The 24,865-nt window shown below is 46.8% G+C and overlaps 1 protein-coding gene across 1 annotated transcript; it reads right to left on the bottom strand.

The window, feature by feature from the left end:
• Positions 1-5,157: 5,157 nt before the first annotated feature.
• On the bottom strand, positions 5,158-24,865 carry LOC132817625 (sepiapterin reductase-like). The gene is made up of 3 exons (XM_060828130.1): positions 24,544-24,865; positions 10,846-11,136; positions 5,158-6,154 (listed from the first exon to the last, which is right to left on the bottom strand). The coding sequence occupies exons 1-3, from the start codon at positions 24,863-24,865 to the stop codon at positions 5,964-5,966; spliced, it is 804 nt and encodes a 267-aa protein (XP_060684113.1). The 3' UTR covers positions 5,158-5,963.

The raw sequence follows: 24,865 nt of genomic DNA, 5'->3' as shown, positions 1-24,865 counted from the left end.
TGTCTGGTCAGCATGGACGCAGTCGCACCACCCTGCCAATCTAGTTTCAATCCTCCCGAAGAGCTCTAGCAAACCTCCTGCCCAGGGTATTGGTAACCCTCCAGTTCAGGTGCAATCCATCCTCCCTGTACAGGTCCCACCTTCCCCAGCAGGTATCCCAATGATCCACATATCTGAAGCCCTCCCTGCTACACCAGTCCTGCAGCCACCTGTTCAACTACACTCGCTCTCTGTTCCTAGCCTCACTAGCACCGGTAGCAATCCTGAGATTATTACTCTGTTCAACCTGCCTTCTAGCTTCCAGCTTAATCGCCTTTCCTCTCTTTTCAGGTTCTCTTCTTTTTCCCTACCTATGTCTTGTGTTGGCTGTAACGCAATTACATCGTCCACGTTTTAAGTGCTATTTTTTAAAGCACAATTTTTCTATAAAGTGGGGTTGCACAGGAACGCAACCATTGTGTTAGATTAGACTTACAGTGTGGAAACAGGCCCTTCGGCCCAACAAGTCCACACCGACCCGCCGAAGCGCAACCCACCCATACCCCTACATTTACCCCTTACCTAACACTATGGGCAATTTTAGCTTGGCCAATTCACCTGACCCGCACATCTTTGTGACTGTGGGAGGAAACCGGAGCACCCGGAGGAAACCCATGCAGACACGGGGAGAACGTGCAAACTCCACACAGTCAGTCGCCTGAGTCGGGAATTGAACCCGGGTCTACAGGCACTGTGAGGCAGCAGTGCTAACCACTGTGCCACCGTGCCGCCCACAAGATAGAAGATCAAAGTGTAAATAACATTTCTTCAGCTCTGATGATACTCTCAGCCTGAAATGTTAATACCGTTTCTCTCTCCACACAGATGCTGCCAGACTTGCTGATTTTTCTTGCAGAAGTTTCTTGTTTTCATTGTATTTAGATCTAGATATAGTTATTTCGATTTATTTGATATTGTCACTTGTACCAGGGTACAATGAAAAGTGGACAATGAATTGAATTGAATTGAATTGAATTTATTGTCACGTGTAAAGTGAAAAGCTTTGTCTTGCGAGCAATATAGGCAGATCACAGAGTGAAGTAGCATAGATAGTAAATAATAGGTAAACAGTGGCAAAAACAAAAACACAGGTAATGTTTTTCTACAACCTCTACCATCAGGGAGGACTAGGACTCTAGGACTCTATGACAGGTACAGATGAATGTTAAGAGTTTGTGAGTCCATTCAGTATTCTAACAATGGTAGGGTAGAAACTGTTACAAACCGGCTGGTGTGTATGTTCAGGCTTCTGTACCTTCTCCCTGATGGTAGAGGTTGGAGAAAAACATCACCAGGGTGGGATGGATCTTTGAGAATGCTGGCGGCCTTTCCCTGACAGTGGGCCTGGGAGATGGATTCTATAGGGAGGTTGGTCTTTGTGATTGTCTGGACCGAGTTCACCACCCTGTAACTGAATGGTACAGTTGCCATACCAGGTAGTGATACATCCAGACAGAATGCTCCCGATGGCGCACCTATAAAAGTTGGCAAGGGTATTCACCGTCATGCCAAATTTCCTCAGCTGCCTGAGGAAGAAGAGACGTTGTTGGGCCTTTGTAACCAGTGTGTCCACATGAAGAGTCCAAGAAAGCTTGTTGTAGATGACCACTCCCAGGAGCCTGACACTCTCCACTCGTTCCCCCTCTGTGTTGTTAATGTGTAGCGGGCATGAGTAAGATACCACCGCAAGTCAATAATGTCATCACAATTCAGCGCCATCTTGGATTACACAATAAATTACTGAGTAAGTTGTATGTACGGTAAAGTACTGAATAAATTATGTTAAATTGATATTACTAAAAGTGAAAATTTACCTCTCCCTCTCTGTAGGCTTCACCTTCTCTGTTCCTCCAGTCTCCCTGGTCTCAGGTAGCAAAGCATAATGGGCGACATACAACAACATCATGGTGTCGAGACCCATGTTTGGACAGTTGACTTGATCAGATAGTGCCTCAAAGGGGAAGTAGGGATTGAGGGAGAGAATTCAAGGGAGGCTGACCTATGCAGGTGATGGGAAGTTGATTGGACATGCTCAAAGGGCTGGAATCAGAGCAGCACAGAGGTAAGGGAGGTGAAGGTCTAGAGGTATTATCACTAGCCTGGTAATCCAGAGAGTGGGAGAAGGTGAGGACAGCAGATGCTGGAGAGTCAGATTCAAAGGGTGTGGCGCTGGAAAAGCACAGCAGGTCAGGCAGCATCCGAGGAGCAGGAGAATCGATGTTTCAAGCATAAGCTCTTCATCTGGAATGTGTGTGTGTGTGTGTGTGTGTTGGGGGTGGAGGTGGAAGACAGCTGAAAGATAAATAGCAGGGTGGGGGTAGGGCTGGGGGAAGGGAGCTGGGAAGACGATAGGTAGATGAAGGTGAGGGTTAATGGTGATAGGTCGAAGAGCAGGGTGGACCGGATAAGTGGGAAGGAAGGTGGACAGGTCGGACAGGTCAAGACAGGTACCAACTTAGAAGGTTAGATCTGGGATGAGGTTGGGGGAAACTGGTGAAGTTGACGTTGAGGTCTTGTGGTTGGAGGGTCCCAAGACAGAAGATGAGGTGTTCTTCCTCCAGTCATCGTGTGGCTAGGATTTGGCAGTGGAGGAGGTCTAGGACTTCCATGTCCTTGGGGGGATGGGAGGGGGAGTTGAAGTGGTCAGCCAGGTGATGGAGTTATTTGGTGCGCGTGTCCCAGAGATGTTCTCTGAAATGTTCCGCGAGTTGGCGTCCTGTCACCCCAATGTAGAGGAGACTACATGAAGAGCAGCGGACACAGTAGATGAGGTGGGTCGGTGACCACGACAGTGATAGATGAAGGGGATTTAGTGAGAGATGTGGTATGAGAGGCTGAGATTTGGATGCATTTAGAGCTTAAAAATGATGGAAGATGAATGTCTGATTTGTTTTTTCCTTACCCTCCACCTCCACTCCCACCCTCCACAGCATTGATCCCCTCATCTCTCCCCCACATTTTTCTTGTTTCCACCAGCTTCTGACTCATTCTCTTCATCCTCAGTGCTGTCCTGAACATCAGGAGCCTTCATGAGAAGGAGGCTTGTCATTGATGCTGCAGAACATTGTTAATTACCTGCCGGGGGAGGGGGTGGGGGGTGGGATAGTGCCAAGATTAGGAGAGCTGTCTCACAGACTAGTCAAGCAGCTTCCTAATATTGTCATATTCACTGAATTATACCTTACAGACACCTGCATCACCATCCCTGGATATGTCCTGTCCCACCAGCAGGACAGACCCAGCAGAGGGGGTGACAACACAGTGGGATACACTCTGGAGGGAGTTGCCCTGGGACCTCTCAGCACTGACTTCAGATTCCATAAAGTCTCATGGCTTCAGGTTAAAACATGACATAAGAAACCTTCTGCAGATTACCACGTACCATCCTCCCTCAGCTGATGAATCAGTACTCCGCCATGTTGAACTACACTTGGAAGAAGCACTGACGGTGGCAAGGATGTAGAATTTCAATGTCCACCCCCAGGAATGGCTCAGCAGCAGCGCTATTGATCGAGCTGGTCGGGTCCCAAAGGACGTTGCTGCTAGGCTGGGTCTGCGGCAGGTGGTGAAGGAACCAACAAGAGGGAAAACCTCATCTTTACCAATCTGCCAGCTGCAGGTGTAGGGGTCCATGACAATATCGGTAAGAGTGACCGCCGCACAGTCCTTGTGGAGATCAAGTTCTGCCTTCATATTGAGGATACCCTCCATCATGTTGTGTTGCTAAAATGGGACAGACTTTAAACAGATCTAGCAACTCAAAACTGGGCATACTGTCCATGGTAACCAGCCTGTCCTGGCCTTCCCAGGTAGATGTGATGGTGAAGAAATACAACAACACCTCTTCTTCCTCAGGCACCTCAGGAAATTCAGCACGTCCATAAGGACCCTCACCGACTTCTACAGATACACCACTGAGACCACACTGTCCGGGTGTATATCGGCCTGGTACGGGAACTGCTCTGCCCAGGACCGTAGGAAACTACAGAAGGTGGTGGGCACAGCCCAGACCATCACGGAAGCCAACCGTCCATCCATGGGCTCCATTTACACAGCTCGCTGCCGCGGAAACACTGCCCACATCATCAAAGATACCCCCCCAATCTGTGGGATGGGGGTGTCACTGGCTGGGTTAGCATTTATTGTCTATCCCTAGTTGCCCCTTGAGAAGGTGGAGGTGAGCTGTCTTCTTGAACCGCTGCAGTCCATGTGCTGTGGGTTGACCCACAATGCCCTGAGGGAGGGAATCCTCCACTATCAACATTGAGGTTACCATTGACCAAAAACTCAACTGGACTCACCACATAAACACTACAAGAGCAGGTCGGAGGCTAGAGATACTGCAATGAGTAATTCCCCTCCTGACTCCCCGAAGCCTGTCCACCACCTACAAGGCACAAGTCAGGAGTGTGATGGAATACTCCCCTCTTACCTGGATGGGGGCACCTCCAACAACACTCAAGAAGCTTGACACTATCCAGGACAAAGCAGCCCACTCGATTGGCACCACATCCACAAACATCCATTCCCTCCACCACCGATGCTCAGTAGCAGCAGTGTGTACCATCTACAAGATGCCCTGCAGAAATTCATCAAAGATCCTCAGACAGTACCTTCCAAACCCACGACCACTTCCATCTAGAAGGACAAGGGCAGCAGATACATGGGAACACCACCCCCTGCAAGATCCCCTCCCAGCCACTCACCATCCTTACTTGGAAATATATCGCCGTTCCTTCACTGTCACAGGGTCAGAATCCCAGAATTCCCTCCCTCAGGGCATTGTGGGTCAACCCACAGCACATGGACTGCGATGGTTCAAGAAGGCAGCTCACCCCCACCTTCTCAAGGGGAAACTAGGGACAGGCAATAAATGCTGGGCCCAGCCAGTGACACCCACATCCCATGAGAGAATAAAATTAAAGTGTTCAACTGCAGCAGCTGACCCAAAGCAGGGATATGGGGTAAGAAGGAATTGCATTACTATAGCAACTGTTCATGACTGCACAGAGACCCAAAGTGCTTTATAGTTAGTGGTGGAGATTTCTTTTGACAGAGATGTTACTATGTTCAGAAACAATGCAGCCTTTTCAAACAGCAAGACCCCACACTAAGCAATAACGATCAGGATAATTTATTTTATTAGAGTTGTTTGAGGTAAGTATTGGCCAGATCAGTGGGCTATTCTTCAAAACAGTGGCATGGCCGATTTATCACCTCCCTGAGAGAGACACACTCAAACAGAACAAAGGCAAAAATGATCTCATTAGAAGAGAACAGGAACAGAGAAGGAGAGAGAAAGGAAGAGAGCAGTGGAGAAACTTAAAGGATAGAGAGAGCAAGATGGAGTCACAGAGATACAAGGGGCAGAGAGAGAGAGAGAGAGAACAATAGAGATTAATAGAAACATGAGGGACAGAGAGAGAGAGTGCAGCAGAGAATTATATAAACACAAGGGATAGAGAGAGCAATATAGAGTCACAAAGATACAAGGGACAGAGAGAGAGAGAGAGATGAGAACAATAGAGATTAATAGAAACATGAGGGACAGAGAGTGGTATACATTGAGAGAAAGAAATGTCAACAGTAATGGACAGAGAGGCACATAGTTGGAGCCGTTGAGGGATGAGAGGTAGGCACAATCAAAAACAGGGTACAGTAAAGAGACTGGAAGCTACATATAGGCACAACCACCTTTCCCCGAGGCAGAGGGTTCATTGCTAAAGCCTGCAGGCAGCAGGTGTTGTCACTTGTTGAGTTGTGAACAGGCCGAGAGGTATCTTGCCTGGTTTGGAACAAGAAGAGATAGTGGAAATGGCCTAGACAGATCAAGAAAGTCTGTGTTGGAGTCCATGTTTGGAGAAAATTTCTGACACTGGCCTTTGTGTATGTGAGTCATCCCAGCAATGAACATTCCTGGGGTTTTATTGGTCATAGTAATCAATGTGGGCTCCAGACGGAAAGTCATCTCGAATGAGGATATTCACCAGCTTTCGGGCAGAGTCATGACAATTGATGAGCTGGCCTTGCTGATGCATGGTGAGGAATGTTTGCCTGAGTTCTGGGTCGGCAGTCTCTAACCGAGCTTGCTTCTGCATGTCAGTGTCCAAGGGACCTGTATGGGCAAAGAACACCGTCAACACAAACACCCAATCAGGTGAAGAAAGAACTTTCATTTCACTGGTGCCTTTCCCCACCTCTGCTCAATCCACAGCTTTGAGCTGGTAATGGAGTCCCTGTGGCAGCCAATCTGAGTACAGCAAGATCCCACAAGCAGCAGTGTTATAAGAACCAGTGCATCAGGGTTCAGTAATGTCATTGAGGGGTTAGTGTGGGCGAATGAGTTGGAAGAAGCCAACTACATTTCTTAGTGCTGTGGAATCTTCCGTGTCCACCTGAGGGGGCAGAGAGGCCCTTAATTTAACAGTTTATCTAAAAGGGGCACTGGCAACAATGCAGCATTTCCTCAGTAAGGCACTTAGAGAACCACCCTGGATTAAATCCTCAGTCTTCCAAATGAAAGCAGGACTTTCAGAGGTATTGTGGCAGAGATGTTACAAACAGAGCCACATCTCACACTCTAAATGCAGCTCAGAAACAGACCCTTTGGTCCAACCAGTCTAGGTCAACTAAACTAGTCCCACCTGCCTGCTCCTGGCCCATATCCCACCAACCCTTTCCCATTCATGTACTTATCCAAACGGCTTTTATTGTTGTAATTCTATCCACATCCAGCACTTCCTCAGGACATTGATTCCACACGCAAACCACCCTCTGTAAAATATTGACCTGTTATGTCTTTGTTAAATCTCTCGCCTCTCACCTTGTCAAGGTTGTACTTACTAAAATTATTCTTCATCACATCACGCAAGAGAAATACTCACAACTTGACTCCAAGAGTAATCATCAGTAACCCAGCACACAGTTATCCTGTGAGTAATCCTCACTTTTACCCTTCTGAGTAATCCTCACTATTACCTGTGAGTAATCCACACTGTTACCCATGTGTAATGTTCGCTGTTACCCTGTGAGTAATCCTAACTTTTACCCATGTGAGTAATCCTCACTGTTACCCTGTGAGTAATGCTCACTGTTCCCTTGTGGGTAATCCTCACTGTTACCCTGTGAGTAATGCTCACTGTTCCCTTGTGGGTAATCCTCACTTGTTACCCATGTGAGTAATTCTCACTGTTACCCTGTGAGTAATCCTCACTGTTATCCTGTGAGTAATCCTCAATGTTACCCCGTGAGTAATCCTCACTGTTACCCTGTGAATAACACTCATTGTTACCTGCGACTAATGCTCACTGTTATCCTGAGAGTAATCCTCACTGTTACCCTGTGAGTAATCCTCATTGTTATCTGTGTGTAATCCTCACCGTTACCCTGTGAGTAATCCTCACTGTTACTCATGTGAGTAATGCCCACTTTTACCCTGTGAATAATCCTCACTGATACCCTGTGAATTATCCTCATTGTTACCCTGTGAATAATCCTCACTGTTCCCCTGTGAGTAATCCTCACTGTTACCCTGTGAATTATCCTCACAGTTGCCCTGTGAATTATCCTCATTGCTACCCTGTGAATAATCCTCACTCTTACCCTGTAAGTAATCCAAGCTGTTACTCTGTGAGTAGTGTTCATGTTACCCTGTGTAATATTCACAGTTACCCTGTGAGTGATCCTCACTGTTACCCATGTGTAATGCTCACTGTTACCCTGTGAGTAATCCTCACCGTTACCCTATGTCTAATCCACATGGTTACCCTTAGAGCAATGCTCACTGTTACCATGTGAGTAATGCTCACTGTTACCCTAAGAGTAATCCTCACTGTTACCCTATGAATAATCCTCAGTATTTACTCTATGAGTAATCCTCAGTGTTACCCTGTGAGTAATCCAAACTGTTACTCTCTGAATATTTCTCACTGTTACCCTTGTGCCATGTTCACTGTTACCCTGTGAGTAATGTTCACTGTTACTCTGTGAATAATTCTCACTGTTACACTGTGAGTAGTGCTCACTGTTACCCTGTGCGTAATCCTCAGTATTACTCTATGAGTAATCCTCACTGTTACCTTGTGAGTAATCCACGCTGTTACCCTGTGAATAATCTTCATTGTTACCTTGTAAGTAATCCTCACTGTTACTTTGTGTGTAATCCTCACTGTTACCCTCTGAGTACTCCAAACTGTTACCTTTGTGTAATACTCACTGTTATTCCTATGAGTCATCCTCATTGTTACCCTGTGAATAATCATCATTGTTACCCTGTGAGTAATCATCACTGTTACACTGTTGGCAATCCACTTTGTTACCCTGTCAGTAACGCTCACTGTTATCTTGTGAGTAATCCTCACTGTTATCCTATGAGTAATCCTCACTGTTACCCTATGAGTAATCTTAGGTGTTACTCTATGAGTAATCCACGCTGTTACCTTGTGGGTAATTTGCATTGTTACCTTGTGCATAGTCCTCCCTGTTACCCATGTGTAATGTTCGCTGTTACCCTGTGAGTAATCCTCACTGTTACCCTCTGAGTAATCCTCACTGTTATCCTGTGAGTAATCCACGCTGTTACCCTGTGAATAATCCTCATTGTTACCTTGTGAGTAATCATCACTGTTACCCTGTGAGTAATGCTCACTGTTAACCTGTGAGTAATCCTCACTGTTATCCTATGAGTAGTGCTCACTGTTACCCTGTGAGTACTGCTCACTGTTACCCTGTGAGTAATTCATACTGTTATCCTATGAGTAGTGCTCACTGTTACCCTGTGAGTATTCCTCACTGTTACCCTGTGAGTAATGCTCACTGTTACCCTGTGAGTAATCCTCACTGTTACCCTGTGAGTAATCCACACTGTTACCCTACAAGTAATCCTCAGTGTTACCCTCTGAGTAATCTTCAGTGTTACCCTGTGAGTAATCCACGCTGTTACCCTATAAATAATCCTTACTGTTGCCCTGCGAGTAATCCTCACTCTTACCCTTTGAATAATCCTCACTGTTACCATTTAAGTAATGCTCACTGTTACCCTGTGAGTAATGCTCACTGTTACCCTGTGAGTAATGCACACTGTTACCCTGTGAGTAATCCTCACTGTTACCCTGTGACTAATGCTCACTGTTACCCTGTGAGTAATCCTCACTGTTATCCAGTGAGTAATCCTCACTGCTACCCTACGAGTAATCATCACTTTTACCCTGTTGGCAATCCTCTCTGTTATCCTGTCAGTAACGCTCACTGTTACCCTGTGAGTAGTGCTCACTGTTACCCTGTGCGTAATCCTCAGTATTACTCTATGAGTAATCCTCACTGTTACCTTGTGAGTAATCCACGCTGTTACCCTGTGAATAATCTTCATTGTTACCTTGTAAGTAATCCTCACTGTTACTTTGTGTGTAATCTTCACTGTTACACTGTTGGCAATCCACTTTGTTACCCTGTCAGTAACGCTCACTGTTACCTTGTGAGTAATCCACACTGTTACCCTATGAGTAATTCCTCACTGTTACCCTATGAGTAGTCCTCAGTATTACTCTATTAGTAATCCTCACTGTTACCTTGTGAGTAATCCACGCTGTTACCCTGTGAATAATCTTCATTGTTACCTTGTAAGTAATCCTCACTGTTACTTTGTGTGTAATCCTCACTGTTACCCTCTGAGTACTCCAAACTGTTACCTTTGTGTAATACTCACTGTTATTCCTATGAATAATCCTCATTGTTACCCTGTGAATAATCATCATTGTTACCCTGTGAGTAATCCTCACTGTCACACTGTTGGCAATCCACTTTGTTACCCTGTCAGTAATGCTCACTGTTACCTTGTGAGTAATCCTCACTGTTATCCTACGAGTAATCCTCACTGTTACCCTATGAGTAATCTTAAGTGTTACTCTATGAGTAATCCACGCTGTTACCTTGTGGGTAATTTGCATTGTTACCTTGTGCATAGTCCTCCCTGTTACCCATGTGTAATGTTCACTGTTACCCTGTGAGTAATCCTCACTGTTATCCTGTGAGTAATCCACGCTGTTACCCTGTGAATAATCCTCATTGTTACCTTGTGAGTAATCCTCACTGTTACCCTGTGAGTAATGCTCACTGTTAACCTGTGAGTAATCCTCACTGTTATCCTATGAGTAGTGCTTACTGTTACCCTGTGAGTACTGCTCACTGTTACCCTGTGAGTAATTCATACTGTTATCCTATGAGTAGTGCTCACTGTTACCCTGTGAGTATTCCTCACTGTTACCCTGTGAGTAATGCTCACTGTTACCCTGTGAGTAATCCACACTGTTACCCTGTGAGTAATCCTCACTGTTACCCTACAAGTAATCCTCAATGTTACCCTCTGAGTAATCTTCAGTGTTACCCTGTGAGTAATCCACGCTGTTACCCTATAAATAATCCTTATTGTTGCCTTGTGAGTAATCCTCACTCTTACCCTTCGAATAATTCTCACTGTTACCCTGTAAGTAATGCTCACTGTTACCCTGTGAGTAATGCTCACTGTTACCCTGTGAGTAATCCTCACTGTTACCCTGTAAGTAATGCTCACTGTTACCCTGTGACTAATCCTCACTGTTACCCTGTAAGTAATGCTCACTGTTACCCTGTGAATGATCCTCACTGTTACCCTATGAGTAATCCTCACTGTTACCCTGTGAGTAATGCTCACTGTTACCCTGTGAGTAATGCTCACTGTTACCCTGTGAGTAATCCTCACTGTTACCCTGTGAGTAATGTTCACTGTTACCCTGTGAGTAATCCCCGTTGTGTTATGCGAAACTGTGTTACCTGGAGCATAGTTCAGAACCCTCACATCAGGCTCTTCTGCTGCCAGCACCCTGAACATCATCTCCCTTGCAGCTTTTCCTGAGCAGTACAGTGACCAGGATTTGAAAGGCTGCACTGCACACAGCGAGCTGATGTTAACCACTGTTCGATGAAAGTTCTCGCGTTTGGGAAAAGCCTTCAGCAGGGAGGCGGTGAGGCACACGCACGAGGTGAAGTTGAGTGTCATGTAATTGGAGACCTCGGCGGGTTGGGTAAAGTCTATCACAAACTTCGAGAGATCTCCCAGAGAACCTGTGGAGAGAAAGGCAGAAAGAAATGAGCACCTCCAGATGATAACATGGAGGAGCAGAGTAGGCCATTAAACCAATGCCCTCTAGTTTTGGACTTCTCAATCCCAGGGAAAAGACTTCGGCTTTCACCTTACCCATGGCCCTCATGATTTTATAAACCTCTATAAGGTCACCCCTCAGCCTCCGACGCTCCAGGGAAAACAGCCCCAGCCTGTTCAGCCTCTCCCTGTAGCTCAAATCCTCCAACCCTGGCAACATCCTTGTAAACCTTTTCTGAACTCTTTCAAGTTTCACAACATCCTTCTGATAGGAAGGAGACCAGAATTGAATGCAGTTTTCCAAAAGTGACCCAACCAATGTCCAGTACAGCTGCAACATGACCTTCCAACTCCTGTACTCAATACTCTGACCAATAAAGGAAAGCATACCAACCGCCTTCTTCACTATCCTATCTACTTGCGACTCTACTTTCAATGAACTATGAACCTGCACTCCAAGGTCTCTTTGATCAGCAGTAGTAAACCCTGCCTCTGAGCCAGGGGGTCTGCTCTGCGTTTGAGACCCATCCCTTGGTGAAGATGCATCATAAATGGCCAAACAGGTTGGGCACCAACCTGGAAAACACGCACCAATGGCAGGAGGAAAGCTAAGAAGAGATTCCTGTTCAGCCGGTGCTGGGAAGACAGTTGGAATTCCTCCATAGCCCCTGGCTGCAGCACATAGGTATAAAATTGCATGTTACCATGTCAACTCAGCTTCCCTCAGTGAACTGTAATATTTCACTGACTTGCCACTAGACACTGTCAACCTTATCCCAATCACACTACAAAGACTTCATAATTCCTGAGAGCCTTTTCTGTCCTCTCTATCCAGGCCTCTCAGTATTTTGTAAGTTTCAACCAGATCCATCCCCCCCTCATCCTTCTAAGCTCCAGAGTCCTCAACCATTCCTCATATGACAAGCCCTTCACCCCCAGGATCATTCTTGTAAACCTCCTCTGGGCCTTGACCAGTGCTAGCATATCCTCCCTTAGGTACACAAATGTGCTCGCATATTCCAAATGCGATCTGAGCAGAGCCTTATACAGCCTGAGCAGTATATCCCTTGTATACTAGCCCTTTTGAAATGAATGCTAACATTGTATTTGCCTTCCTCACTGCTAACTGAACCTGCATGTTAACCTTAAGGAAATCTTGAACTCGGACTCCCAAATTCCTTCGTGCTTCAGATTTTCAAAGCTTTTCTCCTTTCAGAAAGGAGTCTTCACCCTTATTCTTCTCACCAAAGTGTACGACCTCACACTTTCCCACATTGTGTTCCATCTGCCACTTCTTTGCCCACACTCCTCGCCTATCCAAGTCCTTCTGTCACCTTCCCACTTCCTCAACACTACCTGCCCCCCCCTCCTATCTTAGCATCACCTCCAAACTTAGCAGCAATGCCCTTGTTTCTTTGTCCAGATCATTAATGTACAATGTGAATAGCTGTGGTCCCAACACTGACCACAGTGGAACTCCACTAACTACCAGCTGCCACCCTGAAAAAGACCCCTTTATCCCTACTCTCTACCTTCCGCCAGTCAGCCAATCCTCTATCCATGGCAGTAGCTTGCCCCTAACACCATGGGCTCTCATCTTGTTTAGCAGCCTCCCATGCAGCACTTTGCCAAGGGCCTTCTGGAAATCCAAATAGATCACATCTACTGCTTCTCCTTTGTCTAACTTGCTTGTTACCTCCTCAAAGAATTCTAACAGATTTGTCAGGCATGACCTCCCCTCAATTTTCCCCATTTTACCAAGTACTTCCAAGTACTCTATAATCTCATCCTGAGTAATGGACTTACAAAAGACCAAGTAAAACGAACCGGCCTGTAGTTCCTGTCTTCTGGCTCCCTCCCTTCTTAAGCCGGGGTGTTACACTGGCCATCTTCCAGTCCTCTGGGCCCCTCCCTGACTCCAGTGATTCCTGAAAGATCACCACCAATGTCTCCACAATCTCCCCAGCTATCTACATCAGACCTTTCAGCTTCCCCAGCACCTCCTCCTTACTGATGGCCACTACTCTCACCTCTGCCCCCTCACTCTCTTGACGTTCTGGTAGGCTGCTGGCGTTGTCCACTGTGAAAACTGTTGCAAAGTACCTGTTCAGTTCCTCCATCATTTCTTTGTTCCCATTACTATTTCTTCAGACTTATATTCCAGTGGTCCCTTGCCCATTGTTGCCTCTCTCATATCATTTAGATGTTTAACTCTTGCAATCTTCTTTTACATTATGAGTTACCTTATTTTCATATTTCATCTCCTCACCCCATTCTTTTTCTTTAAATTATCCTCTGTTGGTTTTTAAACATTTCCCAATCCTGTGGATTCCTATTACACTTCACAACTTTGTGCTTTTGTTTTTATGCTGTCCCTGCCTTCCCTTGTCAGCCATGGTTGTCTCATCCTCCCTGATACGTTTCTTCTTCCTCGGGATGACTTTCTGCTGTGTCTCCTTGAATTAGTCCCAGAAACCCCTGTCATCGCTGCCCCACCACCTTCCCTGCTGGGCTCCTCTCCCAATCTACGCTGGCCAGCTCCTCCCTCACGTCTTTGTCGTTACCTTTACTCTATTGCAACACCAGGAGAAAATGAGGACTGCAGATGCTGGAGATCAGAGTTGAGAGTGCGGTGCTGGAAAAGCGCAGTAGGTCAGGCAGCATCCGAAGAGCAGGAGAATCGACGAGAATTGAAGCCCTCCATCAGGAATGCGATTCTCCTGCTCCTCAGATGCTGCCTAACCTGCTGTGCTTTTCCAGCACCACACTCTTGATTCTGTTGTAACACCATTTCATCTGATTCCAGCTTCTAACTGCGCGGTGAAGTCTATCACATTATGGTCACTCCTAGGGATTCCTTCACTATGAATTCCCTGATCAAGTCTGCCTCTTTACACATCATTAAATCCAGAACTGCTTGTTCCTTCAGGGGTCTAGATTAGTATGGTGCTGGAAAAGCTATCAGCCTTCCCATAAACCGCATCATCTGCTGACATTTCCATCACCTCCAAACAGACCCCACCACCAGGGGTATATTTCCCTCCCCATCCCTTTCCGCCTTCCGCAAAGACCGTTCCCTCCGTGACTACCTGGTCAGGTCCACGCCCCCCAACAACCCATCCTCCCATCCTGGCACCTTCCCCTGCCACCGCAGGAATTGCAAAACCTGCGCCCACACCTCCTCCCTCGCCTCTATCCAAGGCCCCAAAGGAGCCTTCCATATCCATCAAAGTTTTACCTGCACGTCCACTAATATCATTTATTGTATCCATTCTCCCGACGCGGTCTCCTCTACATTGGGGAGACTGGGCGCCTCCTCGCAGAACGCTTTAGGGAACATCTCCGGGACACCCGCACCAATCAACCTCACCACACCGTGGCCCAACATTTCAACTCCCCCTCCCACTCTGCCGAGGACATGGAGGTCCTGGGCCTCCTTCACCGCCGCTCCCTCACCACCAGACGCCTGGAGGAAGAACGCCTCATCTTCTGCCTCAGAACACTTCAACCCCAGGGCATCAATGTGGACTTCACCAGTTTCCTCATTTCCCCTCCACCACCTCACACTAGTTAGAATATAGAACAATACAACACAGAACAGGCCCTTTGGCCCTCGATGTTGCACCGACCTGTATACTCATCTCAGCTCATCCCCCTACACTATCCCAAAATCATCCATGTGCTTATCCAAGGATTGTTTAAATCTCTCTAATGTGGCTGAGTTGACTACATTAGCACCCCCTTACCACTCTCAGCATAAAGAACCTGCCTCTGACATCTGTCTTAAATCTACCACCCCTCAATTTGTAGTTATGCCCCCTCATACAAGCTGACATTATCATCCTAGGAAAAAGACTTTCACTGTCTACCCTATCTAATCCTCTGGTCATCTTGTATGTCTCTATCAATCCCCCCTCTTAGCCTTCTTCTTTCCAGTGAGAACAGATCCAAGTCCCTCAGCCTTTCCTCATAAGACCTTCCCTCCAGACCAGGCAACATCCTGGTAAATCTCCTCTGCACCTTTTCCAATGCTTCCACATCCTTCCCAAAATATGGGGATCAGAGCTGTACACAATATTCCAAATGCGGCCGCACCAGTGTTTTGTATAGTTGCAGCATGATATTGCGGCTCCGGAACTCAATCCCATGACCAATGAAATCTAACACAACATATGCCTTCTTAACAGCACTATCCAGCTGGGTGGCAACTTTCAGGGATCTATGTACATGGACACCAAGATCCCTCTGCACATCCACACCACCAAGAATCTTTCCATTGACCCAGTACTCTGCCTTCCTGGTATTCTTCCCAAAGTGCATCACCTCACATTTAGCTGCATTGAACTCCATTTGCCACCTCTCAGCCCAATTCTGCAGTTTATTCAAGTCCCCCCACAACCTGTAACATTCTTCCAAACTGTCCACTACTCCACCAACTTTAGTGTCATCTGCAAATTTACTAATGCATCCACCTATGCCTGTGTCTAAGTCATTTATACAAATGATAAACAGCAGTGGTCCCAAAACAGATCCTTGTGGCACACCACTAGTAACCAGACTCCAGGCTGAATATTTTCCATCAACCACCACTCACTGCCCCCTTTCAGAAAGCCAGTTTCTAATCCAAACTGCGAAATCACCCTCAATCCCATGCCTCTGTACTTTCTCCAACAGCCTACCATGTGGAACCTTATTGAAGGCTTTACTGAAGTCCATGTACACCACGTCAACTGCCCAACCCTCATCTACATGCTTGGTCACCTTCTCAAAAAACTCAATAAGATTTGTGAGACACGACCTGCCCTTGCTTCCAGCTCAGCACTGTCCTCATGACCTGTCCTACCTGCCAATCTCCCTTTCCACCTATCCACTCCACCATCCTCTCTGACCTATCACCTCCATCCCCACCCCCATCCATCTATTGTACACTTTGCTACCTTCTCCCCAGCAGCCCCATCCCCCCCCCCTCTCCATTTATCTCTTTACCTTGGAGGCTTCCTGCTTCCATTCCTGATGAAGGGCTTTTGCCCGAAACCTTCATTTCCTGCTCCTCAGATGCTGCCTGACCTGCTGTGCTTTTCCAGCACCACTCTAATGTAGACTCTGATTTCCAGCATCTGCAGTCCTCACTTTTGCCTTGTTCCTTAATGGGTCCCACCACATGTTGGCTCCAAAAAGAAATATTTGTGGACATTCCACATATTCCTTTTCTTGACTTCCCCAGTCCACCTGCACACTGAAATCTCCCATGATTGATGTAATATTGCCCTTCTTACATGCCCTTTCTATCTCTTGATTTATTTTCTTCTCCATATCCTGACTACTGCTAGGAGGTCTGTGTACAACTCTCATCAATTACTTATTCTCTTTGCAGTTCCTCAATTCTACCACCACAGATTCGATAACACTTCTTGCTATTGATTGAATTTCATTCCTTACTAACAAGGTCAGCCCTGCCCTCTGTCCATCTGCCTGTCTTTTTGATAGAATGTGTATCCTTGGGTTTTTAGTTCCCAACGCTGATCTCCTTGCAGCCATTTCTCTGTGATATCCACAGCATTGTAGCTGCCGATTTCAATCTGTGCTATAAGCTCATTTACCTTGTTTCATATCCTGTGCACATTTTAGTCTTGCATTGTCTGTTTCCCTTCTCATAGGTTTCTGCTGTCCCTAAAGTTAGATTCCTGACTCTTTCATAGAATGTAGAACATAGAACAATACAGCGCAGAACAGGCCCTTCGGCCCTTGATGTTGCACCGACCTGTGAACTACTCTCAGCTCGTCCCCCTACACTATCCCATCACCATCCATGTGCTTATCTAAGGATTGTTTAAATCTCCCTAATGTGGCTGAGTTGACTACATTAGCAGGTAGGGCATTCCATACCCTTACCACTCTCTGCATAAAGAACCTGCCTCTGACAGCTGCCTTAAATCTATCATCACTCAATTTGTAGTTATGCCCCCTTGTACACGCTGACGCTGAAGTGATGACCACCTGATGAAAGAGCGGCGCTCTGAAAGCTAGTGCTTCTATATAAACCTGTTGGATTATAAGCTGGTGTTGTGTGATTTGTAACTTTGTCTACCCCAGTCCAACACCGGCATCTCCAAATCATTATTAAAAGTAAAATCGTTACCAGTTACTAACCAACCAGTGAAATAGGAGCCAAGTACAAGATGGTGACCATTAGGGGGACACAAAGGCACTGCCCCCTCGCCCAACAACCAAGCAATTAACTCACGCTTCACCAATTTCCCAGGCAGCAGTGGGAGGTCAGTCATAGCCTTGGGTCCAGCAGCTTGCATTAAGGAAGGCTAATAGGATTTTGGCATTTGTTGCTAAAGGAATCAAATATGAAAGCAGGGAAGTGTTGTTGCAAGATTGCAACAGTGCATTGGTGAGACTGCACCTGGAGCACCACTTACCCTTACTTGAGGAAGGATGGAATTTCATTTGAGGCAGTTTAAGAAAGGTTCACTACATTAATACCAGAGATGAAAGGATTTGTCTTATCAAAAGAGACTGATCAGGTTGGTTTAAACTTTGTGGGTGGCACGGTGGCACAGTGGTTAGCACTGCTGCCTCACAGCGCCAGAGACCCAGGTTCAATTCCCGACTCAGGCAACTGATTGTGTGGAGTTTGCACATTCTCCCCATGTTTGTGTGGGTTTCCTCCGAGTGCTCCGGTTTCCTCCCACAGTCCAAAGATGTGCAGGTTAGGTGAATTGGCCATGCTAAATTGCCCGTAGTGTTAGGTAAAGGGGTAAATGTAGGGGAATGGGTGGATTGCGGGTCGGTGTGGTCTTGTTGGGCCGAAGGGCCTGTTTCCACACTGCAAGTAATCTAATCTAATCTAATTAATGCAAAGAGTATCAGTGATGAGCTCAGAGCATGGATCAGTACCTGGTGCCATGATGTTGTGGCCATAACAGAGACATGGGTTTCTCAGGGGCAGGAATGGTTGCTGGATGTTCCAGGGCATTTAAAAAGAATAGGGGGGGAAAAGAGGAGGGGATGTAGCACTACTAATCAGAGAGGGTATCACAGCTACAGAAGCTTCCATTGTCGAGGAGGGTCTGCCTACCGAGTCAGTGTGGGTGGAAATTAGGAACAGCAAGGGAGCAGTCACCTCATTAGGGCTTTACTACAGGCCCCCCCAATAGCACCAGGGAGATGGAAGAAAGCATAGGTCAGCAGATTTTGGAAAAGTGTGGACGTAGTAAGGATGATATAATGGGTGACTTTAACTTTCCCAATATTGATTGGAACCTCCTTCGAGCAGATGGTTTGGAAGGAGCTGCTTTTGTAAGGTGTGTTCAGGAGGGTTTCCTAACTCAGTACATTGACAGGCCGACGAGGGGAGAGGCCATTTTGGATTTGGTGCTCAGCAATGAGCCGGGGCAGGTGTCAGATCTTGCGGTGGGAGAGCATTTTGGCGATAGTGATCACAACTGCCTCACATTCTACATAGCTATGGAGAAGGAGAGGATTAGGCAAAATGGGAAGATATTTAATTGGGGAAAAGGAAACTATGATGCTATCAGACGTGAGTTGGGAAGCATGGACTGGGAGCAATTGTTCCATGGTAAAGGCACTGTAGACATGTGGAAGCTGTTTAAGGAACAGTTGTTGCAAGTGATGCATAAATGTGTCCCTCTGAGACAGACAAGAAGGGGTAAGATAAAGGAACCTTGGATGACGAGAGCGGAGGAGCTTCTTGTCAAAAGAAAGGAGGCAGTAAGGTGGAGGAAGCTAGGGTCTTGCTCAGCTCTAGAGAATTACAGGCAGGTGAGGAAGGAGCTCAAAAATGGTCTAAGGAGAGCTAGGAGGAGGCATGAAAAAGGCTTGGCAGAACTGATTAGGGAGAACACAAAGGCATTTTACACTTATGTGAGGAATAAGAGAATGATCAAAGAAAGAGTAGGGCCGATCAGGGATAGCATTGGGAACTTGTCTATAGAGTCTGAGGAGGTAGGGGAAGCCCTAAATGAGTTTTTTGCTTCTGTCTTTACGAAAGAAACAAACTTTGTAGTGAATGAAACCTTTGAAGAGTAGGTGTGCATGCTGGAATGGATAGAGATAGAGGAAGCTGATGTGCTGAAAAAATTGTCAAACATTAAGATTGACAAGTCGCCAGGCCCGGACCAGATTTGTCCTCGGCTGCTTTGGGAAACGAGAAATGTAATTGCTTCGCCACTTGTGAAGACCTTTGCATCCTCGCTCTCCACTGGAGTCGTACCTGAGGACTGGAGAGAGGCAAATGTAATTCCTCTCTTCAAGAAAGGAAATAGGGAAATCCCCGGCAATTACAGACCAGTCAGTCTCATGTCTATTGTTTGCAAGGTGTGAGAAAGGATTCTGAGGGATAGGATTTATGATCATCTGGAAGAGCATGACTTGATTAAATGCAGTCAGCACGGCTTTGTGAGGGCAGGGTTGGACAGGGTTGTTAAGAAAGCATATGGTGTTTTGGTTTTCATTAACAGGGGTATTGAGTTTAAGAGCCATGAGATCTTGTTGCTGCTCTATAAAACTTTGGTTAGACCACACTTGGAATACTGCGTCCAGTTCTGGTCGCCCTATTATAGGAAAGATGTGGATGCTTTGGAGAGGGTTCAGAGGAGGTTTACCAGGATGCTGCCTGGACTGGAGGGCTTATCTTAGGAAGAGAGGTTGACTGAGCTCGGACTTTTTTCATTGGAGAAAAGGGGGAGGAGAGGGGATCTAATTGAGGTATACAAGATAATGAGAGGCATAGATAGAGTCGATAGACAGAGATTTTTTCCCAGGGCAGAAATTGTTATCATGAGGGGTCATAATTTTAAGCTGCTTGGTGGAAAGTATAGAGGTGCTGGTTAGGCAGCATCTCAGGAATAGAGAATTCGACGTTTCGAGCATAAGCCCTTCATCAGGAATAAGAGAGAGAGAGCCAAGCCGGCTGAGATAAAAGGTAGGGAGGAGGGACTAGGGGAGGGGCGATGGAGGTGGGATAGGTGGAAGGAGGTCAAGGTGAGGGTGATAGGCCGGAGTGGGGTGGGGGCGGAGAGGTCAGGAAGAGGATTGCAGGTTAGGAGGGCGGTGCTGAGTTGAGGGAACCGACTGAGACAAGGTGGGGGGAGGGGAAATGAGGAAGCTGGAGAAATCTGAATTCATACCTTGTGGTTGGAGGGTTCCCAGGCGGAAGATGAGGCGCTCCTCCTCCAGCCGTCGTGTAGTTGTGTTCTGCCGGTGGAGGAGTCCAAGGACCTGCATGTCCTCGGTGGAGTGGGAGGGGGAGTTAAAGTGTTGAGCCACGGGGTGATTGGGTTGGTTGGTTCGGGCGGCCCAGAGGTGTTCTCTGAAGCGTTCCGCAAGTAAGCGGCCTGTCTCACCAATATAGAGGAGGCCACATCGGGTGCAGCGGATGCAATAGATGATGTGTGTGGAGGTACAGGTGAACTTGTGGCGGATCCTGATGAAGGGCTTATGCTCGAAACGTCGAATTCTCTATTCCTGAGATGCTGCCTAACCTGCTGTGCTTTGACCAGCAACACATTTACTTTACATGGGGATCAATGGTCAGCACAACATCGTGGGCTGAAGGGCCTGTTCTGTGCTGTACTGTTCTATATTAAACTCTGTGGAGTGTGGAAAAAGGAGAAGAGATCTAATTGAAGGATGTAAGATGTGAAAGGGGATTGACAGAATAGAGAGAGAGAGAGTCTTTCCCTCTGTGGGGCAATCCAGAATGAGGTTTAGGATAAGGGGTGGCAGGTTTAAAACCAATGAGGAGGAGTGACTTTTTTTTTGTAGGATACCTACAGTATGGAAACAGGCCATTCAGCCCAACCTGTCCACACTGACCCTCTGAAAAGCATTCCCCTACTCTATCTCTGTATCCTGCATTTCCCACAGCTAATACACCTAGCCTGCACACTATTCACAATATAGCATAGCCAATCTACCTAATGTCTTTGGACTGTGGGAGGAAATGGAGCATCCAGAGGAAACCCACACAGACACAGGGAGAATGTGCAAACTCCAAGCAGACAGTCACCTGAGAGTGGAGTTGAACCCGGGTCCCTGGCGCTGTGAGGCAGCAGTGCTAACCACTGAGCCACCGTGCTGCCCCTTTCTCAAAGGGTCATGAATCTGTGGAATTCACAACCCCAGCATGTGGTCGACACTGAATAAGTTTGAGGAGATTTTTATAGTAATGGGTTGAAGGGTTATGGAAAGCAGACAGGAAAGTGGAGTTGAGGCCGAGGTGAGATCAACCACGATCATATTGAATGATGGAGCAGGCTCCAGGGGCGGAATGAAAGTGAGAACTACAGATGATGGAGATTAGAGTCGATACTGTGGTGCTGGAAAAGCACAGTGGGTCGGGCAGCATCTGATGAGCAGAAGAATCAATGTTTCAGGCATCAGCCCTTGATCAGGATTCTTCTGCTCCTCGGATGCTGCCTGACCTGCTGTGCTTTTCCAGCACCACACTCTTGACTCGAGGAGCTGAAAGGCTTACTCCAGCTTATTGTTCATGTTCTCACTATGCTAGAAATCTGTACTCTGCTAGCAAGCTGCACAGATGCTCTTGCATTGAAATGCTCTGTTGCGCCAGTGCAAATACTAGGCTCAACCTGTTTAGCCAATTAATCAGCAACTCTCTCACACAGCATGTTTAGCTTAAGGCTAGAAGAAGCTTATTTTACTTGCTAATCTTATTTTAATTCTTAACTCAGTAAATACAAATTAACTGCCAGCTGCAGACCATATTTTAAGCGAGATATTGACATTTAGCAAACGGCCCCATGGCATAATTGCTAGACTATTACTTGAGAGACCAGATAATGTTTTGTGATCCTGGGCTCAAATCCCACTTTGGCTGCAGTTCGAATTTGAATCTAATAAAAATCTGGGATTAAGAAACTTAATGATGTTGGCTGATTACTGGTGGTGGTTAGTAGTTTGCAAAAATAGACAAAGTCATGGTGATTTTAGTGGTGGGAGGTCACTCAGCTGTGCGTGATAACATTCCAGGCTACTAAAAAACAGAAGTTTTGATTGATGACCATGTTGATGGTCAGGAAAAACTCTTTTGTTCACTGAGATGGAAATCTGCCATCCTTACTTGGTCTGGTCCACATGTAACTCCAGACCCACAGCAATGTGGTTGACTCTTATCTGCCCTCTGGGTAATTAGGGATGGGCAATAAATGCTGGCTTAGTTAGCAATACTCTCATCCTGTAAATGATTTTTATTTTTTGAAAAACAAGTCACTGTTCACTGTACTTGTCAGGTAGTAATACATAAATGTGAGAGACCAATGAATTCAAAACAATTGCAACAGCATATCATGCTCCTGGAATTCAAGGAAATCACCTCCAACACCTAAAATACCTCAAAAAAAGGAGCAGTCTGTTACAGGCAGAAATTTTTCCCATCCTCCACCTTGGATTAGGACTGGAGGTTGGCTCATGTGGTGCCACTGTTTAAGAAGGGTGGTAAGGACAAGTCAGGGAACTATAGACCAGTGAGCCTGATGTCGGTGGTGGGCAAGTTGTTGGAGGGAATCCAGAGGGACAGGATGTACATGTATTTGGAAAGGCAAGGACTCACTCTGGGGTGAGGGAGCCCAGAACAAGAGTGCATAGGTTTAGGGTGAGAAGGGAAAGATATAAAAGGGACCTTAAAGACAATGTTTTCACACAGAGGGTGGTGCTTTGTGTGTGGGAAATCATGTCTCACATATTTGATTGAGTTTTTTGAAAAAGTAACAAAGAGGATTAATGAGGGCAGAGCAGTGGACATGATCTGTATGGACTTCAGTAAGGCGTTCAACAAGGTTCCCCATGGGAGACTGATTAGCAAGGTTAGATCTCATGGAATACAGGGAGAACTAGCCATTTGGATACAGAACTGACTCAAAGGTAGAAGACAGAGAGTGGTGGTGAAGGGTTGTTTTTCAGAATGGAGGCCTATGACCAGTGAAGTGCCACAAGGACCAGTGCTGGGTCCACTACTTTTCATCATTTATATAAATGTTTTGGATGTTAATATAGAAGGTATAGCTAGTAAGTTTGCAGATGACACCAAAATTGGAGGTGTATTGTACAGCAAAGAGGGTTACCTCAGATTACAACAGGATCTGAACCAGATGGGCCAATGGGCTGAGAAGTGGCAGATGGAGTTTAATTCAGATAAATGCGAGGTGCTGCATTTTGGGAAAGCAAATCTTAGCAGGACTTTTACATTTAATGGTAAGGTCCTGGGGAGTGTTGCTGAACAAAGATTTACAAAGATGTTGCCAGGGTTGAAGGATTTGAGCTTTAGGGAGAGGTTGAATTGGCTGGGGCCATTTTCCCTGGAGTTTTGGAGGCTGAGGGGTGACCTTATAGAGGTTTATAAAATCATGAGGGGCATGAATAGGATAGACAGTCTTTTCCCTGGGGTGAGGGAGTCCAGAACAAGAGTGCATAGGTTTAGGGTGAGAAGGGAAAGATATAAAAGGGACCTTAAAGACAATGTTTTCACACAGAGGGTGGTGTGAGTATGGAATGAGCTGTCAGAGGAAGTGGTGGAGACTGATACAATTGCAATATTTAAAGGCATCTGCATGGGTATATGAACAGGAAGGGTTTAGAGGGATCTAGGCCAGGTGGTGACAGGTGGGACTACATTAGGTTGGGATATCTGGTCAGCATGGACGAGTTAGACCAAAGGGTCTGTTTCCGTGACGTACATCTCTATGACTCGTATAAACCTGTCTCACAGTAATATATAAATTTATCGCACTGCTGGTGATACCCATAAGTGCCTTCTCTGATAGGAGGATGTAGCAGATTCTTTGGGTCATTAACAGATATCATTCTGAGAGTTCTGACAGTGTGGAAGCCAGCAACCTCTGAACAGCATCCCACACAGACCCTTGTCATTCCATGTTCCCTATGGCTGGTGCACCCAGCATGCGCAGGTTTGGAACTGATGGAGGAAACCAGAGCACCCATGAAGAGAATGTGCAAACATTACACACAGTCGCCCAAGGGTGGAATCGAACCCGGCTCCCTGGTGCTGTGAGGCAGGAGTGCTAACCCTCCCCGCCTCCTCTAATCCAAGCAACCTGTGGAGGAATGCCTCTGAAATCTGGACCCAGTCCTCCTGGCTGTGAGGTAGGGGACACTACCACTGTGCCACAGCAGCACTTTGGGGCCACTGTTGGTTGAACTGAACAACTGAGTGAGTTGGAGCAATATGTTGTCGCCACCCAGTGGTCTCACATTCAGGAAGAGAGTTCAATGCCATTGATGTTGTGTTTGGGCAGAGTTCCGGGCTGGGGGAGGGAGAGAGAGAGAGAGAGAGAGGGGAGTGGGGTGTAATGGGTCCTCACCCGCGTTGTTAATGAGCAGGAGTCTGTCCGGAGCGGCTCCCTCTGCGCTGGTCACCGTCTCCAGGACACGCTGCACACCCTCTTCCCGGCTCAGGTCTGCTTCAACTCGGCTCAGGCGGACTTGGCCAGCCCTCTCCTCCAGCAGCCGAGCCTCCAGCTGCCGCAGGCGCTCCCCGGACCTGGCCACCAGCACCAGGTGGGAGCCCGGCATCAGCCGGGGGGCTAGCACCACGGACAGCGCCCAGCCCAGCCCCCGGGACGCTCCGGTGACGATGCACAGGCTCCTGCCCAGGTCAGCCGCGTCTCTCCGCCCTGCGTCCAT

This window comes from Hemiscyllium ocellatum, chromosome 1 (assembly GCF_020745735.1).
Source record: "Hemiscyllium ocellatum isolate sHemOce1 chromosome 1, sHemOce1.pat.X.cur, whole genome shotgun sequence".
NCBI classification, from domain to species: Eukaryota; Metazoa; Chordata; class Chondrichthyes; order Orectolobiformes; family Hemiscylliidae; genus Hemiscyllium; species Hemiscyllium ocellatum.
Note: the sequence above shows the minus strand (reverse complement) of the source record. Positions and strands in the feature narration are given on the sequence as shown.

What these genes read in the sequence shown, in the direction of transcription:
- LOC132817625 (XM_060828130.1), bottom strand. Translation starts at nt 24,865, where the DNA reads ATGGACGCAGGGCGGAGAGACGCGGCTGACCTGGGCAGGAGCCTGTGC. An exon ending in CCTGCTCATTAACAACGCGG is followed by an intron (nt 11,137 to 24,543) that starts GTGAGGACCCAT and finishes TTCTCTCCACAG; the next exon opens with GTTCTCTGGGAGATCTCTCG. An exon ending in GGTTCTGAACTATGCTCCAG is followed by an intron (nt 6,155 to 10,845) that starts GTAACACAGTTT and finishes TTGCCCATACAG; the next exon opens with GTCCCTTGGACACTGACATG.